This window comes from Kryptolebias marmoratus, linkage group LG17 (assembly GCF_001649575.2).
Source record: "Kryptolebias marmoratus isolate JLee-2015 linkage group LG17, ASM164957v2, whole genome shotgun sequence".
Classification (NCBI taxonomy): domain Eukaryota; kingdom Metazoa; phylum Chordata; class Actinopteri; order Cyprinodontiformes; family Rivulidae; genus Kryptolebias; species Kryptolebias marmoratus.
In genome coordinates this window covers 4,334,755-4,355,061 of record NC_051446.1, presented here as the reverse complement: position 1 = coordinate 4,355,061, position 20,307 = coordinate 4,334,755, and the positions used below count along the sequence as shown (strand labels likewise).

The 20,307-nt window shown below is 40.2% G+C and overlaps 1 protein-coding gene across 9 annotated transcripts in view; it reads left to right on the top strand.

Annotated features, from left to right (window-relative positions):
- The window catches only part of mcm9 (minichromosome maintenance 9 homologous recombination repair factor), a 35,097-nt gene that overhangs the window by 12,469 nt on the left and 2,321 nt on the right, over window positions 1-20,307 (top strand). For 3 of the 9 annotated variants that reach the window (XM_037981067.1, XM_037981069.1, XM_037981068.1), the window contains exons 4-14: window positions 3,474-3,580; window positions 7,755-7,961; window positions 8,038-8,119; window positions 8,302-8,502; window positions 8,574-8,699; window positions 9,898-10,017; window positions 11,241-11,415; window positions 12,060-12,274; window positions 15,173-15,376; window positions 16,608-16,690; window positions 19,565-19,710. In XM_037981067.1, coding sequence (XP_037836995.1) covers window positions 3,474-3,580; window positions 7,755-7,961; window positions 8,038-8,119; window positions 8,302-8,502; window positions 8,574-8,699; window positions 9,898-10,017; window positions 11,241-11,415; window positions 12,060-12,274; window positions 15,173-15,376; window positions 16,608-16,690; window positions 19,565-19,710 — 1,666 coding nt within the window. Of the gene's footprint in view, window positions 1-3,473; window positions 3,581-7,754; window positions 7,962-8,037; window positions 8,120-8,301; window positions 8,503-8,573; window positions 8,700-9,897; window positions 10,018-11,240; window positions 11,416-12,059; window positions 12,275-15,163; window positions 15,377-16,607; window positions 16,691-19,564; window positions 19,711-20,307 lie in introns of those variants that run through there. The other 6 variants (XM_017432767.3, XM_025009707.2, XR_005234366.1 and 3 more) reach the window with 6 other exon arrangements.

Below are 20,307 nucleotides of genomic sequence, written 5' to 3'. Positions count from 1 at the left end.
CACAAACCTGGGTCTACATCCTTTACATGACTTTCTCTCTCTTCTTCCAGCTTGCACTTCTCATCCTCAACATCACTGCTTATTTCTTTCCCTTCCTCCACTTCCACACTTGTTCCTCCTCCTACCTGAGTGGGCCCAGGCTCTGTAAGATGTATACAATGCATATATGATATACACAGTATATTAAAATACGTCATACCAATTAATTGCACTAATACTGTGGAAACAGCAAATTGGCCCAAATTAACTACAGTTCTGTATCAAAACAAATTAATTCCATGCATGTTTGTATTGTTTCTGGGTGTCCAAATACTTCTCAAATATTTAAGTTATTGGCCCATATTAACCATCTATTTGTTTACCAAAATGACCTCACTTTTGTTCAATATCAAAATCAAATCTATATATGTTTACCAAGCAAAAGCATCAAATCAAGGTGGTGTTGTGCTAGAAGCCCAGCTCTAGGTTGCACAATGATAAAAAATGACTGCACTTATTCGGTAATAAAAGAGGAAAAAATGTAATGTGACTTAACAATTGCTCACCGTTTTCACAGGGGCAGGGAGGAGTTAGGATAGGATGATGGGTTGCTGCTGACTCTGACTCATCTGTTTTTAAGTGTGATAAAAGGATCAGACAAGGTAAATGTATGATCGCTGATTAAATGCTACTGAAATGCTAACTAATGCTAGCGTGAAACTACGCCAGCTGAGCTAATTAGGTTGATAATTACCCCTCGTCGAGAAAAAGTGGGTAACAGGTTGACACCCTTTCTTCTGTCTTTCTTTTTTCTCTTTCCTCTTTTGGAAGCCTGACTTTACCTTTTTTCTAGGGAGCATGGTTGTTTCTGTCGTTCGTTGTCGCTACTACTTACTGGCAGCTATTAAACAACGTATTGGCAAGTGCGCGCTAATTAAAGCAGGAACAAACCATATTGCGCGAGGGGGGGGCGGTGGGGTGTGTGTGGGTCTTTAGAAATGGACGTTTGCTTTTTGGACATCATGGAATGGTAAAAATGTCTTCTAGCTCCAAAGAACGGCAAGGAACATAGATACTTAAAATTATTTACCAGGACACTGGGAAAAAAAAGGTTCTGTCGGTCCTGGGCCCTTGGAATCGTCCTAACCTTTCCCCCCTATACGGCGCCCCTGGCCAACAGTGATGCAATCGCGCTGTCCCCGCCCCTGCATGAAGGCCCCATGCAGTTTCACTTCACGTGGTCATGCACCTCCCAGTTTTTGTAACTTTGCGCAGTTCGCGCACGCCGCGCTCCATTCATAATGGATGATTTTGGTGTTCTAGCGGAGCTGGTTCGCCTGTATCAGCATTTCTATGATCCCTCTGTGAGAGATCACACAGATAATCAAACGTCTCTAAACTCATGAAAGGAGATTACTGCTGCAGCCGATAAAAAGGAGTGTTTATAGACCACAGAGGTTAGCTGAGCTGGAATTCAGCGGGTGGCTTTACAAGACCGAATACAGTAAGCATGTGTTGTACTTAGTGAAAATATTAATATGAGGCGTGCTAATTTATCCTTGTTTAACAGTAAAATGATGCTATTAAATTCAGCATTAGATATGTTTTGTTTTTGTTGTTACATGTAGTGATCCAACATGCAGCCTGTGCCACAGAAAGAAAAGTACAGTACAGCATCTCTCTCAAAATTGTTGTTGTGTAAATATTTGGCACAAATATCTTACAATATCACATAATAAATAACCATATTTTCAACTTTAGTCTTTTTTTTTACTAAATCACGGTCAGTCGGCGATCGGCCACCTACCACCGGGCTTAGCCTCTTTTCTGGGGGAAACCCTGTTTTGTCATCATATAAAATATTGTTTCAACTTTAGACTTGTGTTTTTGAATAAATTTACCTGGATCACTCTCAAATAACAGTTGAATATTCTAAACCCCCAACAGACCGGTTCAGTATCAGACAGTATTTTCACGGTCCAGCCTTTAAAGGTGTGGTGGATAAATACAACAAAATAAAATGATACGATCAGCATGAAAATGGGGGTATTTTTAAAAACATAATAAACGTAAATGTAACGTGTACTCGCAGCTTTGTTAGTTGCATCCTGGTATTGCATTATCAACATGAGTAACCCTCTCCTCCCCCTGATGTTCTCTGATCAATATGGTGATGTTTAAACACGCCCTTCAAAATAAGATACACCACAAATATAAAGTGCACAAAGAATCCAACTCACCATAACGCTGAATCAGTGGGAGCCCTGAGCCTGTTTCTCAGTAACCAGACGGTTCCATCTAGGGCTTCCAGAGACGTTTGGTTTTTACTTGTTTTGCTGCTTGTGGGTTTGTTTTTAGCGGTAAGAATCACGTGATGTAGATAAGTGTTCTGACACGCATCAGGAGTGAGTCGTAGATAGATGGAGTGGAGAGAATCCAGTTATTTTTCAAAATAAATGTCGTTCAGACTCCGAAAATAAAAAAAAATGGAAACACTATAAGTTAATTATTCTTTCTGTGCGGCCCGGTACCAAATAACCCACGGACCGGTACCAGTCCACGGCCCAGTACTGGTCTGTATTATTTGAAATAATCTGGAATCCCTTCTGTTCTACGTTAAAGGTACAGATCATCAGATCATTCTGAACTGAGGACCACTTGATGTGTGTGTTTATATGCATACATGTAATGTGTATTGATGTATATGTGCATTTATAGATCTTTTGCTTCTTATATTTATTTAAATTTATTTTTATTTTGTGTTTTGTATTTATTTTTCTTGCGAGTGGGTAATTAGTTCAAAGTTTGAGTTAATTGTCAGTAAGGAATGCAACTTGTTCACTAATTCTGTTCTTAATGGTATCACAAACAGAAAAGCCCGACTGTAACAACATTTACATCTCTATAGTTCTGCCCGGAGCTGAAACATTTAAAACAAATGTCAGATTGTCAGTTAAGTGAAAATTTCTGTTGTCATCTGAAGTCAGTCAGTATTCTGCATTACTGTGTTTATTAAATATTGCCATTTTAGTTGTCAAGCTCAAATGTAAACAGTGTTTATTCAGAGATATATGTTTAGTCTTTTACGTGCAGCTTTAGCCTAAAGTTTCTAATCTGAAGTAAAAACATTTCCAAAGAACATTTTTTCAATACACTTGGGAAACCAAATCCACTTTTAAGTTGCTTTCCCCTCTGTACACCTATAAGAAACTTCAGTTAGACTGCAGGAAGAAATGATGATTAAAAAATAAATAGGTTGTGTGGACTGTGCAGCATGACTTCATCAGAACCTTATACATCAAGTTGATGATGTACAAAGGGGTGTATACATTTTTTATATGTTATCTGGATTCCCTGAGATGCCCATTAAACAGTTAATTTTAGATTTAATGGGAGTACCAGCACTTTTATCCCGACACAAGGATAAACAACCTTTGAGCACTGATGTTGATAATTACATGGTTCTGTTGGTATCTAAACATGTTTGTGTCCAGGTTTGCCGGTGTGTCCAGAACTGACCAGACACACCATTCCCAGGTCTAGAGATGTCGGACACTTCCTGTCTGTGACTGGTACTGTCATACGCACCAGTGTTACCAAGGTAACCACATGCATCACATGCTACCAGTTCAACACATGCACAGGACATCAGTGGACCCAAGCAGAGAAAGCATGCGGGGTCATTCTCTGCCTCTGTTCACTTTAGTTTTCATATAGTCCAATACAAATCTTTATCATTTACCAAAGGATCCTCAAGTTTTCTTCTTACCAAAAAGAGTTTCAGTCAGCCCCCAGCACAAAGCCAGTTTGTTCAGTTTCTGTCGGTCACTGACTCTGATGCTGCTGTTTAACAGACAGCTGTAAACTAACCGTACAGTTATAAAACTAAACATGTTACTGAAAACACTGAAGGATCCTGAAACACCATTTTGAAACAGCTTCATTGCTGAGTTTTAGTTTTAACCCAGTGAATACTCAGGTGTCTCCACCATGTTGTTCAGTTTCCAAATGAGCTCATTGTTCCCACACCTGGTCATAAAGTAGTCCTCTGGTTCTCTGTACTCAACATCAGAATCATGTGTCTCTGAAGTCGAAGGTGTACACAGAAAAGAGAAACACATACCAGACAGTTGGTCCTTTGTGCTGCTGTCTTTTATCTCAGACATGAAAACAAGAACAAAACACACATTCTTGTCTGACATGGTATGGATGTGTGCTTTTTGGGGGGATTGCTGCCAATTCTTATACTGTCTGCTCAGTGAACTGTACTCCTGAACTGCTCACAAACCTGCTACAGTCAATTACAACATTATTTGCAGTGCAATTCCATATATCTATATTCAGTGCAATATTATTATTTTTTTTTCTATGTCAGTCAATCTTCGTTTTTCTTTCAGCTGTTCCCTTTTCAGGGGTCGCCACACCGAGTCATCCTCCTCCATCTAACTCTGTCTTCTGCGTCCTCTGTCCTCCCTCCAACTACCTCCATGTCTTCTCTAACTGCATCTAAAGATCTCATTTTTGTCTTTTTCCTGGCAGCTGCATCTCTAACATCTTCTACCAATATAGCCACTGTCCCTCCTCTGCACATGTCCAAACCATCTCAGTCTGCCCTCTCTAATTTTATCTCCCAGTCGTTCAACCTGTGCTGTACCTCTGATAACCTCAATCCTAATCCTGTCCATCCTTGTCCCTCCCAAGGAGAACCTCAACATCTTCAGCTCTGACACTTCCAATTCTGTCTCCTGTCTTTTTGTCAGTCCCACTGTCTCCAAACCACACAACATGGCCGCTCTCACCACTGTCTTGTAAACCTTTCCTTTGACCTTTGCTAACAGCTTTTTGTCACAAATCACTCCTGAAACTTTTCTCCATCCACTCCATCCTGCTTATACTCTCTTTCTCACCTCTTTACAACACTTCCTGTTTTCCTGGACAGTCGACCCTAAGTACTTGAAGTCCTGCACCTTTGTGACCTCTGATCCTTGTAGCCTCACTGTTCCACCTGCCTCCCTCTCATTCACACACACATGTACTCTGTCTTTCTACGGCTGACTTTTATCCCTCGTCTTTAAAGTGCATACCTCCATCTCTACAAGTTCTCTTCTACCTGTTCCCTGTTCTTACCACAGATCACAGTGTCATCTGCAAGCATCATAGTAAACCAAGATTACTGCCTGACCTCAGTCTATCCATCACCAGAGCAAACAAGAAGGGGCTCAGAACCAATCCTTGATGCGGTCCCACCTCCACATTGAAGCCATCTGTCACTCCTACAGCACACCTCACCACTGTCCTGGTGTCCTCATACATGTCCTGTACCAGTCTAACATACTTCTCTGTCACTCCAGATGTCCTCATACAACACCACAGCTCCTCCCTGTATGCTTTTTCTAAATCCACACAAACACAATGAAGTTCTTTCTGACCCTCTCTGTACTTCTTCATCAGCATCCTCAGAGCAAAGATGGTATCTGCAACAGTTTTTATGATCTCTTCTGTTCTTTCCTTTTTTATTCTCTTCATTCTCAGCTCCTCAAAGTACTCCTGCCATCTTCCTATCACACTCTCCTGTCCTGTTAGAATGTTACAGTTTCTATCTTTAACAAGCCTAACCTGCTGCACATCATTTCCAGCCTTGTCCCTCTGTCTTGCTAGGTGGTACAAGTCCTCCTCTTCCTCCTTAGTGTCCAGCCTCTTCTACAATTCATCATACGTCTTCTGTTTTTCCTTTGCCACCTCCCTCTGTGTCCTACGTTATATCTCCTTATATTCCTGTCTACCCTCTTCAGTCCTCTCAATGTCCAATTTCTTCCTGGACAACTTCTGCTTCTGGATAACTTCCTGCACTTCCCTATTCCACCACCAGGTTTCTTTATCATCATTTCTATGTCCAGATGACAAACCAAGTACCTTCCTACCTGTCTCTCTAATCACTGTGGCTGTAAAAGCCCAGTCATCTGGAAGCTTTTCCAGAGCTTCTTTATGAACTCCTCACAACAGTCTTCCTTCCTCAACTTCTTCAACTTAGTCCTCTTCTCTGCATTTACTCGTTTCCTCTTCTTCACCACAACAGTCATCCTACACACCACCATTCAATGCTATCTAGCCACACTGCCCTGCCACAACCTTACATTCCACAATCTCCCTCAGGTTACCTCTTCTACACAGAATGTAGTCTATCTCCATTCTCCTGCCTCCACTCTTATAGGTCACCCTGTGTTCCTCCCTCTTTGGAAATAGGTGTTGACTACAACCATTTCCATCCTCTTGGTAAAATCCACCACCATCTGTCCTTCCTGGTTCCTTTCCTTGACACCAAAACTGCCCATCACCTCCTCATCTCCATTAAGATATGTTCTGATCACCACTCTCTCCTCCCTGGGAATACTCTCTGTCACTTCATCGAGATCCTTCCAGAATTTCTCTTTCTCTTCTACATCACATCTAAAACATGGAGCAGAACCACTGACACCACTGAACATCAGACCTTCTTCTTCTACCTTCAGACACACCACCCTATCTGACAGTCTTTCCACCTCCACTACATTCCTTGCTAATTCCTCCTTCAGAACCACCCTTACTCCATTTCTCTTCCTATCCACACCATGGTAGAACAGCTTAAACCTGCCCCAGTGCTGCGAATAACCCTTACCATCTACCCAGGCTTGAGATGGGCACGAGAGATACACTGGCTTGTGTTTCCTAGTGGCTGTTTTTTTTCCATGTCAGTTCAATGTAGTTCTTCCTTCTAGGGCAATTTTTCATCTTTTCAATAATCATTCATAACTGTACTACTTTTGTACATACTATTTTCTATTTCATTGGCTGCATCTTTTTTTTACCAATTAGATATATAGCTGCTGATTACTGGAACTGAGCTTTATATATTATTGACAGAAGAACACAGAGAAAGTAAACAGCAATAAAAAGGTTCAAGTCTGTGTAGGTAGGTGTATCCAACAACACATGTATAACCAAAACAAAGGAAAGGGACATGAAGACAGTATGAAAGGGGCAGACATTTCTTCACTGAGGACTTACAAGGTACCAGAGTTGGGATCTCAGACACTTCGTTTTAACAGTAAAGTTCATTCTTCTTCATGTTCTTGTGACCGTCATGAGCTGTCAGTCATTGCTGTTGATCAGTGGCTGTGCTTCAGGGGGTGAGAAGGCCCATTTTGCCAAGAGGTGTAAGAACTGAAAAGAACAGGTTGGCTTGTTGAGTCCCTTATAGTATTTGCAGGAAATGTGCTGATGAACTCTCAGATGGATAAACTCCCAGCTTCCAGGTCATGATCTGAGCTCCTGATGCAGTTTTTCTCAGTAAAGTCAGTATCTCACTGGGCTGTGACTGTAGATGACACACAGTAAAAGACATTTACAAGAGAATCTCCAAAATGTCTCTAAATGTTTGTGTGGTTTTTAATTTCCTCTCATGAGTTGCTGTCTTGTTTTTGATCACTCACGCTTGGTCACAAGTACTCAGAATTCAATGAGACTACAACTAAAAATGTACTTATTTTCTTGAATTTTGAGTCTCCAATTAGTCCCCAACAGTTGCAGCCCAGTGAGATACTAGCTTAAAGTGAGATAAAACCAAGAGCAGCAGTCCTTTATCTTTATTTGTGCTGTGTGGTCTGCAGCATCTAACGGCCCATATAAACTGGGTACACATGTGTGTTTGAACAGTGCTCCTTCTTTTCTCAGGAAATGAATGTGTAGTCACATCTAAGTGTTGGCATGTCCTTGTAAGTGTTTTTCTCTGCTTGTAGGTTCTGGAGTATGAGCGGGATTACATGTGCACAAAGTGTAAACATGTGTTTAAGCTGCAGGCTGACTTTGACCAGTTCTATACCTTTGTCCCTCCGGTGGGCTGCCCTAACCCTGTTGGTTGTAACTCCTACAAATTTAGTTGTCTGTCTGGTGGATCAGAGCCTGCATCCTGCAGGGACTATCAGGAGATCAAGATACAAGAGCAAGTATGTCATAATCCTTTATGTAAAAATAATTTTGTTTATTGTGATGAGACAAATGAATTCCCATCCCTTAACGTAGGTGCAGAGGCTGTCAGTGGGCAGTATTCCTCGTTCTTTAGTGGTGGTTCTGGGGGATGACCTGGTTGACAGTTGTAAGTCTGGTAAGAATCTTCAGTGACATTTGATAAAAAACTCTTGAGATGCTAACAGCTTTTAAAAGGCCGAAACTTAAGATGAGACAACAAATCTTCAGAGTCAAATGTGTTATTTTTTCTCTGTTTCTTTGCAGTGTAACCAGTGCTTAATGTTTTAGCAGCAGCTTCATTCTTTTGTCATTTTTCAGGAGATGATGTCACAGTGTATGGGGTTATGTGTCTCCGCTGGAAGCCTTTTTCTGATGGCGTTCGCTGTGATGTGGAGCTTGTTCTTAAAGCCAACTACATTGAAGTAAACAACCAGCAGGCTGCAGCTTCTCTCTTTGTTAAAGATGCTCAGAAAGAATTTGAAGAGTTCTGGGAAAGCTACAAGTCCGACCCTTTAGCTGGTATGGATTTAAAAACACTACTGTATCTTTTTATTCAAATAAAAACTTGATTATCTTCTTTGTTTCTGTAGGTAGAAACCAGATTTTGTTGAGTCTGTGCCCGCAGGTTTTCGGCATGTATGTGATTAAATTGGCTGTGGCCATGGTTCTGGCTGGTGGAGTACAGAGAACAGATTCCTCTGGAACCAAGATCAGAGGTATTCATTTTGGTTCTTCTGCAAGAAACTGAAGCTTCTGTAAAAAAAATATACATATATAGCTAGTGTTCAAATCGTTTCAGAGCCTCATTTATGAATTTTTAAGAAATACTGTCTAACTTCACTCATCTGTAACAAATAAGAACAGCAGCACCCACAACTCCTAGACTTTAAATATTCAGTGGACTGCATGGTTATGAAAGGGATTCAAATCTATCAGAAACCAGTTTTCCTTTCAGTAACTAATTGTTGATGAGAAAAAACTTCTGGGCCAAATCCCGACCCATCGTTCCATATTTATAACTTGGGACTGCTACATCTGTCATCACAATGTCGGGTTGGTCAGCCATCACCTGTTTGTCAGTCTGGATCAGGAAATCCAACAGTATCTTAACCCTGCTGTTCTCCACCATCTTAGGTGGAGTCTCCCACTGTGACTGTGGGACTTCCAGTCCATACTGGTTACAGATGTTCCTGTAAAATATTTCTTTATGTCTTTATGCATAAAGACAGGAGACAGAATTGGAAGTGTCAGAGCTGAAGACGTTGAGGTTCTCCTTGGGAGGGACAAGGATGGACAGGATTAGGATTGAGGTCATCAGAGGTACAGCACAGGTTGAACGACTGGGAGATAAAATTAGAGAGGGCAGACTGAGATGGTTTGGACATGTGCAGAGGAGGGACAGTGGCTATATTGGTAGAAGGATGTTAGAGATGCAGCTGCCAGGAAAAAGACAAAGAGGAGATCTTTAGATGCAGTTAGAGAAGACATGGAGGTAGTTGGAGGGAGGACAGAGGACGCAGAAGACAGAGTTAGATGGAGGAGGATGACTCGGTGTGGCGACCCCTGAAAGGAAACAGCTGAAAGAAAAAGAAGAAGATGCACAATTTTACTTCTGTTCTTCATGATAAGCATAAAACTGCTAATCCTCGTCTTTAAACTGATTCTAATAACATTCTTTATTTGTTTAGTTTCAACAGCAGCTCATTCATAAGGTAAACTTTGAGGAATTTACCTTCCAAAGTTACAAAGGGAAGGATTGTTAGTGTATATCAGTACATGAACACAGTGGACAGACTATAAAACAAAAGGTTTTCCTTTTTTATTTTAGGACTGATCAACAGACTGACCCTGTTTTCCTGCTACTGATGGTTCTGCAGGGCTGAAGGAGTGACCTTGTATTTAATACATTTCTAGGAGAGTGTCACATGTTGCTGGTTGGTGATCCTGGTACCGGGAAGTCTCAGTTCCTGAAGTATGCTGCTAAGATCATATCCCGCTCTGTGCTCACCGCTGGAATCGGATCAACAAGTGCTGGTGAGTTTGTCTACACTTTGTTGGAAGTCAGGTAGTATCTCACTGGGCTGTGACTGTTTGTTGGCAAGATAGTGAGAAAAGGTGAATTTTCACTTGCAGTTACTGAATTCTGAGTGTTTGCAATCAAATGACCAGCAAGCCATTTGACCGTGTTTTTCAAAACGACCTTTATTTGTGTGTATGGCTTCAGAACAGTATTCTAGGCTGTGTACATTATTTCATTACACACCATCAATCTGGAACAAACTCCCGGAAAACTGCAAAACAGCCGAAACACTAAACTCCTTTAAATCAAGGCTGAAAACTCACCTGTTTAGAGCTGCCTTTGATTAGTAGTCCGCAAACAAATTCAGTTGCTCTGAACAAAATATTATTCAAATATTATTAGAACATTAGTGTTTTTTTTTTGTTTAGGATGTTTGTAATGATGTTTTTGATGATTGTAATGTAATTCTACTGATGTTTTTATGATGTAAAGCACTTTGAATGCCTTGCTGCTGAAATGTGCTATACAAATACATCTTTACTTACTTTACTCCACCATTACATCCATCATTTCCCACCTTGGCAGCTGCCCCCATGTTTATGATTTAATCTACTGGAGTACTCTTTCAAACTGAAAATAGGCAGATTTAGATCAGTTTTAATTATTATTCATGATTGTTGTGGTTTTTAACCCTAGATAAGTTTTCTGACAGAGGAGAGTTCCTGTGAAAGTGTCAAAATAGTGTCTCAGGTTGGAGATGCCTGCAACAACACTGAGAAAGGTTCAAGATGGCCTTAAGATGCCTGTGACAACTTTTTCTGAGAGAGAATTTGTGGCACAAATTGTTGGTCAGAAAGAATTACTCCACTTTGTTCGCTTTAGCAGCTTTATTCCGCCATGCACAACTACAACTGAATCACCTCCACCGCCCCCACCCACGAGGTAAAAAGGACATCACAGTGCCCCCTAGTGGACTGGTGTACAATATAACCAAAAGAACTGTAACACAAATGTTTGGAACATGTTCAAATTTCAGGCAGCAGGACTTTGTGACTCAAACGAGGAAACTGAGAACCATCACCAACATAGAGACATTGTGGAGACTGTTTTCTAATTAGCAACCAGCAGCTGCAGCCCAGTGAGATACGGGTTTTATTTTGTCTCAGCCTGATCATTTCTGACACGTTGTTAACAGCTTAATTTTCTCTGTTTTAACTTCATGCTTGATTTGCTGAAGGTCTGACAGTTGCTGCAGTTAAAGATGGAGGTGATTGGCACCTGGAGGCAGGAGCCCTGGTTCTGTCTGATGGTGGTTTGTGCTGTATTGATGAATTCAACAGCATCAAAGAACATGATCGCATTAGCATTCATGAAGCTATGGAGCAGCAGTCAATCAGTGTGGCCAAAGCTGGGTATGAAAGACACACATTTACTCTGGAATTTATTAGTTGACTCAAAATAAACTCAGCTAACAGCACAACCCCTGAAAAACAAAAACAGAAAAATATACCTTCTATGAAAGCACAGGAGGAAAGCCTAGCATTCCTTGAATGAATGCTTATCAGTCACTACCTTTCATGTCAGAGTTTTAGACTAAGATCATCTTACAGTGACAAAAAAGTGGTCTGGGAGGGACAACAAGCAGTACACACTGGATCAGAGGGTCCATCCAGATATACTATCTGTAGACCTCAGTCATGTGTAATACATTTTTTGGTTGTTTTTTAATTGAATTTTAGTTTCCCTAAAAGCCAAATCAGGATCTGGATCTGCAGACTTACCTTCATTTTGAAGTCCCACATGCAAGACACTGATGTGTAACACTGTTTAATAGATCATACTTTATAAAGATAAACAAAAAAAACAAACTAATAAATATCAAAAGATTGTAGACTCCATGGACATATAGAAGGTGTTGTAGACGAGTAAAACAAACATGACATGTGGAATAAACTCATCCAAACTCTGAACAAAATTATCCAAAAGTTACTTTTGGATTATATTAAGTTTGTAGAGTTTGTGTTTGTTCTCTGGTCATTATGTCAAATTTCAACAGGATGGTGTGTAAGCTGAACACTCGGACCTCCATTCTGGCAGCAACGAACCCTAAAGGACAGTACGACTCCAGTGAGCCCCTTTCTGTAAATGTAGCTCTGGCCAGCCCGTTGTTAAGCCGCTTTGACCTGGTTCTGGTTCTGCGGGACACCAGGAACGCAGAGTGGGACCGTATCATATCATCTTTTATTCTGGAGGACAGAGGTGAGGCATCAGGTTAGGAATTTTGAAATACAGTACATAAAAAATGGATGTGAAAAGCTTTGTTTTTAGCTTCTGTTCTGCTTGTTTTACCTTTAGCACTTCAGTTTAACTTCATCATCAAATTTCAGCTCAGTTCTTTAGCAATCAGCATTCACCCTGCATTTTCACAGAAAGTATAAATCCATCCATCCATTTTCTTTACACGCTTTTTCCTTTCCGGGTCGCTGTTCTAGCAGTCACTGTTAGAGAGGCGGGGGACACATTGGACAGGTTGCAAGTCCATCACAGGGACACATAGAGACAAACGAGACAAATAACCATTCACGCTCTCACTCACAATTTAGAGTTACCAAAAACCCTAACATGCCGGTTTTGGTCTGTTGGACAAACCGGAGTACTCGGAGAAAACCTACACATGCATGGGGAGGACATGCCCCAGGCCGGAGGCAAATATGTGAGCTTGCTGTGAGGCAGCAGCACTAACCACCGAATCGCTGTGACGCCATGAATACAGTTCCTTTATTTGTATATTATTGACCTAATGTATTTAATGCACTGCACAGTGGCTGTGTGTGTCTGTGGTTCTGTAATGGACTGGAGACACACACCCTTTCTGAAGTTGAAGTTAGGTACCCTTAACAGCAGGGGGTCAAACTTTAGTTCTTGGGACCCACTGTCCTGCATGTTTTAGCAGATTTACCTGCTACAACACGACTGAGTTCAATTATAGCATTTTACAGAAGCTGGTGACCTGCTGAGGAGGCAAGTCAACTATTTAAATCAGCTATGTTAAAGCAAGAAGACAACTAAAACTTGCAGGGGTCTCTGAGGACCAGGGTCTTATTTCCCTGCTGTTCAGGATTAAAAATATCCAGAAAATGAATGAATTAATAATTTCTTTATCATTATGAGTTCCAAACAAAATTGTAGGTGTGGATCATGCCAGGACCCGGTGCAGTCCAGCTTTTCATCCCTCAGACTCTGTCTTGAATGTCTGCCACTGTTATGGTTACTGGTTCTTGCTCTGGGAGATTGGTATGTTCAGATCTTAGATCCTGAAGCCATGGGGGATTATCATTGTGTGATGCCTCCTTCTCCCATATGCTTCTCCAGTATTGTTCAGTCTCAGCTCTGGGTGGATCTACTCTCTTCTTATTCCCCTGCCTCTGAGAGTACACTTTGGATGGTGCGGTGGAGAATACCCTGTTTAATATCCTGACTTCTGCTTCGTGAATGTACCTCCTCAGACGAGTAGCCAGAGCTTTGAGGTGGTGTTTGTCAGTTTCTAAAGCCTCAAGTATAGTCAAGTTAAAGTATTTTCTCAGGATGGAAATCTCTGATCTCTATCCGATAAGATACACATCTGGAAACTACGATCAGATACATTTAAGATTCAGTTCGATAAGCTTCTCAATTTAAATAAACTTAGCTTATTGTTTGTATGATTATTTGTTCATTAATAAAAATGAATAAAGCAATTCAAATTTCAATCATTTATTAATGAATTGCTTTTTTACATAAGGGTTCTTTACAAAAATAAATAAGCAATTTGAAGTTTAATTATTAACAAAAGGCTATTGTGCATTTGAGCTGTGTATAAAAATAAGTTGACCCTTCCTTATGAGGAATTGCTGTTAAAGTCCTCTGGTTTGAAATGTTCATTACAGAGCTGAGACGACTGTAGCAACAAAACCCTCCCTTCTTACTGCAGCTTCTCATTGCCTCCTTAAATCTGTGTTACTGGGAAACCTTCAAAATGTGAAGAAAAAAAACCCAGAAAGAGCTAATGAGAGAGGAGCACCAGTTCCTCCTGTTAGCATTTTGTTTACCAAATAACGTAGCTACGATAACATATTATAATAAATGGTCAAATAACCAAAATTATTGTTCAGTCTTACTTGTTAAAGATAATCCCTCGTGATTTATTTTCAAAACTGTGCTGGTTATTGCAACCGTAGGCTGAACAGAATCTGCTCATAGCTGCTCGCTCAGCAGTTACTGAGAGGTGAGATCTGTCCAACATGGCGGCAGCGCAGGACGCTCTCCAGCATGTGATGAGGCGTATACGTACTTATGTCTGTGATTGGCGGACCAACTAAAACCCATGCTGCTTTGTGGTCTACAGGAAACGCTTTTTGGTCTATAATTTGTTCTATTTTTGCATTAATACATTAATGTTGAATTGAATCGATACAGTGAGATAAAATTCGGAGCAATTAGAATTTTTCTTCTAAATCACAGAAATTTGTAGCTGCCATACCGATGCATTCGTGTCATGCATGTGCATGTCCGTGGATCGATGCAAACTGGTTAATCTTACCATCCCTAGTTGGAGGGCATCTTTTCTGTTACTCTGACAGCTGGCTGATTTCCGTCATTGGCTTGATCTTATAGCCTGCTGTGGTGCTTACCAGTTTATTGGTCTCTGTGATGGTGAACTGACTTTCAGAGGGTAATAAAAAGTGCGTCAACAATTCATTTTTTGGAGTTGACTAGTAGTTGTGGCCCTATTCCAGTTGAACCTGACTGCTTAACTGAGAGATGAACATCAGAACACCTTCGAATACCGGTGCATTCACACAGTATTAAAACTGAACTCCGATACTGGGATCAGTTTCACTTCATCCCCACATATCCTTACATTCTGTCTTTATGTTTAGTTTACACAACATTTCAACTTTTTCCAGATTGCTAATGTATATTATAAAGGCAGTAAGCTTATAAATATCTGCTGATCTATTCAGATATATGTGGATTTTTCTTTTTATCAAACATTAAAAACAACAAACTGACATGAAACTGGACAAAGCTTTTTAAATCTATGAATGATTTGCCCTGTATTGCTGATGTAACATCATTGATTTAGCTCCCTGATGATATGGGAAATGTTGTGTTTCTGAGCGTTTGTAGGGCCACCTGTTGAGTCGTCTGCTCTCTGGTCTATGGAGAAGATGAAGGCTTATTTCAGTGTGATCAAACAGTTGCAGCCACAGATGTCTGAACAGGCCAAATGGATCCTGACTCGTTACTATCAGCTGCAGCGACAGAGGGATGGTCGTAATGCTGCCAGAACAACTATTCGCATGCTGGAGAGCCTGAGCAGACTGGCTGAAGGTTTGCATTCTTCACTTAGAACTTCAAGTAATAATCAAGTTGACCTCTGTGTTTGCAGCTGATCTGTGGCTGGCAGAATACCTTTCTGATTTCTCTGTTTGCAGTGATGATTTGATAAAAGCTGAATAACTGAGAAAATTAAAGGAATCCATATTGCTCGCCCCCTTTTCATGCCAGAGTTTTGAACTAAACTCATCTTATGATGAGAAATAATGAGATTGTAGCACAATCTCATGCATTATCACAAGGTTTCATTTGTTGGGGCTGATTTTAGCTACTATCCACATAAAACTTTAGCTCAATATCTGTAAAATCTTTATCTATTTTAGTGTTTGTTAAATTGAAACAATTATTTGGCCATCCTGAATTTGATTGCCATCAAAAGTTAATAAGTTGTAAAAATCAAGCCAACGATTACTTTAATGAGATTCCCTAACATCTGTCCAGTGGTTCATGAGATGTTTTTCCAACAGACACAAAGGGTTGACTCCAGCAGGTAATGCTAAGGTTTTAGGCAAAGATCTTGAGCAATGAGAAGCACTTGGAGTATGTGTTGTGAACGACTCAGCTACAACTGTGCCAGCTTTTAGCACAACATCTCTAAAATTAACTGAGCTGAAGCCATTTTTGGGTTTTCTGAGTTTGGTTGGCTGTGGTGACCTTCATGAATTGGGTTGACTCCAAAGGTTATTCAGTTGTAGATGTATTTATTTCCTGAAAGTTTCATTAAAATCCATCCAGTGGTTCATGAAATATTTTGCTAACAGACAGAGTTGACTGCAAATAGTTAATGTCAACATTTTGAACAAAGATCATGTGCAATCTGTTAGCGCTAAGATTACAACACCAAATGTTAGTCCAATATCTGTAGAACTAACTGGGTTGTATCCATTTTTGTGTTTATTTTTTAAAGATAAGAAGGCTGTGGCAGCCATCTTGAATTGGCTTGACTCTAATAGTTAATCATGTGGTAGAGGTATATCTAATATTTACTTTCTACAAGTTTCATTAAAGTTTATCCAGTGGTTCTTGTGATATTTTGTTAACAGGCAAACAAACATGCGCAGACATGGGCAAAAACAAAGATGTCAGTGAGGAGCTGTGGTTTGAATATCATACAGCCACAGCTTTGATTTTTAGGTCTATTAAAGTTAAACAGGTTTTATTGTAAAAGTCAGTATGGTTATCTAACCCTGAGCTGAAACTGAAGTGATGTTTTTTGACCTTCTAGCTCATGCCAGACTAATGTTCAGAGAGACAGTAACCATAGATGATGCCATTACTGCTGTCTCTGTCATGGAGTGCTCCATGCAGGTAAGGACAACAAGGTCTCTTGGATTATTACCATATTTTCAGCACAATAAGGCGCACTGGATTATAAGACGCATTAAGGGAAACAAAACAGCCCCGTCTTTTCGGAGAATACTGCACCGACGTAAGCGTCAAGTATAAACGCCTCCACTGCTCGCTCAGGTCCGTGCATGGAGCCCTGCGTGACTATAACTGAGCCTTAATGCTGCCAGCGGTGCAGCTTTGTAGTTTGCCAAAGTCAAACTAAAACATTACGACTTCTTACATATATAAGGCGCTCAGGATTATAAGGCGCTCTGTCGTTTTTTGAGAAAATTGAAGGCTTTTAAGTGCGCCTTATAGTCCGGAAAATACTGTACTTTATTTTTATTTTTGTCAAGCTATTTGTTGAACAATGTATGATGTTTGTGCCAGAAAATTGAAGTTGAATTAGATCTACTGGAAACTCCTGTGTACTGTGATAGGGGAGACCTGGGTTTGAAGCACGATGAAATCTAATTTATCCTTTTTTAAGTAAACAGTTTGAAACTGATGTAAACATTTACAAAACTTTTATTTTTAGTCAGTATTTAATCTAATTTAAGCTTTTATGTCTGTTCCCCTGAAAAGTGCTCACATTGTCTTACACACCTGCATGTGGTTAGAGATTGACTGTCAATAAAATAGCAACATAAAGTGACTATTTCTCAGTTTTCATGATTTCGTTGGTATCTTGCACTCCTAAATAGCATGACATTGCTCAGAAGTTTTACTCTGTTCTCTTTGATTCATAGTCAGAAAAAAATGCTGCACAGTTTTAAGACTTTAAACAAACAACTTATCACATGTCTGACTAACAATCTAGCAGCTACCAGTGGTCAGCGGAGTTGAACTGAACCAAGTCAACGTTGAGAAAGGGTGTGTTGCAGAATATAGCCATTGTTTTTAATAATAATTCTTTAGTTTGTAACTGAGAAAATAAATGATCTTCCATAGAGAACTCAATGGAAGATAACTCCAGAGGCCCATTCAAAGCCAATTGCAGAAGTCAGCATCAAATGTGTCATATACCAAGGTGATGCTTTGTCCCCACACCTGATCCCCCTCAGCCAGATGATTGCAAATAGTGTCTATGGATAGCGGTCATCAGTCACCTCCTCTACTTGGATGACATCAAGCTGTACGCCATAAGAGACATCCACTCACTGATCCACCTCACCAGGATATACAGCAAGGACATTAGTATGTCATTGTGACTGGATAAATATGGTCAGATGGTGTCCAAGAGAGGCAAGGTGATCACAACTGAAGGGGATGAACTACTTATCCCACAGACAAATGGCAGCCATGATGATGCCTGAAGGAAGTCAGCCATAATCAAGTACCTTGGTGCTGTGAGCCCTAAACTGGAAGAGTGGCTCCAACAGATCCCAGGAACAACCTCAGAGATCTCTGTCCAGAAGAGGGCAGTCAAGATCCCAGGCCTCTGGTAGAGAACCTGAGCTTAAAGTGAATCTGCCCAGGTGAAAACCAACAAGCTTGGAATAAGATTGCTGGATAGTTAGCTTGCAGTAGTTGTTCCAGCTGGATTGTCTTGTGTTCTGTCTGGCTTCAGTTGGTGTCTTGTTGGAGCAACACCATTGCCGTCAGTAGGTTTGAGCTGGTAACAAACTGTTTAGCTTTACTCAACGCAGTCCATCTTAAACAACCTTTTCAGATGACAAATTTTCTGAATATTTAAAAGATGTTATTCTGTTTTTCCAAGACTCAAACTGTAAATTGGCCTCTAACAAACACAATGTGTAAACTCCCTCCATGTTGGAAAACAGACACAAGGCGTTCTTGAATTTACTGGCATTTAACTGGACACGCCAATGATGCCGTGAGAACTGTACAAACATGAAATAATACATTTCACTATAAAAGACATTCTCATAAAAAACAGACAAATAAATATGCATTTTAAAAGACAATATATATTACAATCATATTTTCATTAAACATAAATTATTTACCTAACTCAAGTTGTTTATTCCAACGTAAAACTATGAAATGAACTTAAACTGGATAACTGCCACTGATGGCAGCCACAAAATGGCTGCTGAGATCACTGACATCTAAACTACCTGGCATTTCATTAAAACCTGTAAGAACAGTAGGAAACTCGCAGCCGTTTTAAACAGTGAAAGGAAATTATTTCCAAGCAGTGTGAAAAGAGCGGAAGTATTTAGACCAAAAAACTGCAGCCTAAGGAAAACCACATATTAACGAGATTTCGATTGAAGGGTAGTAGAAAGATCTCTGGAGTGATTAAAATGGGTCAGATGGGCAGATACATCCCTAGTCAACCATTTCCTTAATGTTTTTTTATCAACAGAAAGTTTCCTACACTGTTTGCATCAGTCTGTTTCACCTTGACTTGACAAAAAATATCAGACCAAGCTGAATATGGCATATAATTTTTACAGATGGATTAGGCACCACAGAGTCCAGAATAAGACCATGATAGGGATCTTTTGAATGGAATGGAAAAGACTTGAAGCAGCAGTCTGACTCTCCTATCAGTAATGTGATTTTGGTGAAAAATAATGCAATGTGTAATTAGTCATTCTTCTGGAAACAGAGAAATTCAAACCTAAGTGTTGGTCAATAAAACATTAACGAGACTAAATCTGAAACTCATCAAAGGGAAGTGAATGTGCAGGTATTTCATCTGCTGTTTTCTGTAAATGATCATGATGATGTAAAAGAAGTTTGATAAAGGTCAGTATAACAAAGAGTAGAGGTGACACAACATGATAGTGCTGCTTTTTGTAGCAGTTAATGTGTTTATGATGCAGCATTTGAATGCAGGAACTCTGTAGTTTATGCTGCAGTCTGTAACCATCTGTCTTTCAGGGAGGGGCTCTACTGGGAAACGTAAATGCTCTGCTCACCTCGTTCCCTGCTGACCCTGTTCAGCAGTATCAGACCCAGTGTCAGATACTGCTGGAAGGACTGCAGCTGCCTGAGCTTCTGCAGAGTGAGACGGACAGACTGGACAGGTGAGGGGCTACAACACTGCCAATTTAGTTCACTTCAGTTTAGTTTCATAGTGCCAATTTGCAACAAAAGTCATCTATTGGGCATACATCAGAGGCAATGAGGGGTTCAGTGTTTTACCCAGGGACACTTTGACTGCATACTGCCAGGAATCGAACCTCAGCCCCTCTCGTTGGAGGACAACTGCTTGAACCACTGGTCCATAACACTAGAACTGGAAGCCCAGTGCATGTCATCCAGTGTTGATGGTTTGAATGCATGGCTGATATTTTAATAACTCAGAGCTCAACAGGATAAAAACAATCTAATCAGGTTGACACTTGTAAAGCTGGTTCATTTGATAGGGAATCAGAGGCAACAGTAGGAAGGCTGGTGTGAATTAACTCTCTAATTGAAACATTTTTACTAACAAAGATGATGTCATTACTGCTGACTTTTTCAGTTTTCAGTAATAAGGCAAATAAAAATCTGAGAACTCAGACAAATTGAGAATAATGGCCTAGTGGATGGTATATAACATGTTATTTTCAAACAAGTGTTATTTCTGATTTTCATTTTGGATGAGAAAGACTCAAAAGAATTATAAATAATAATTGGTT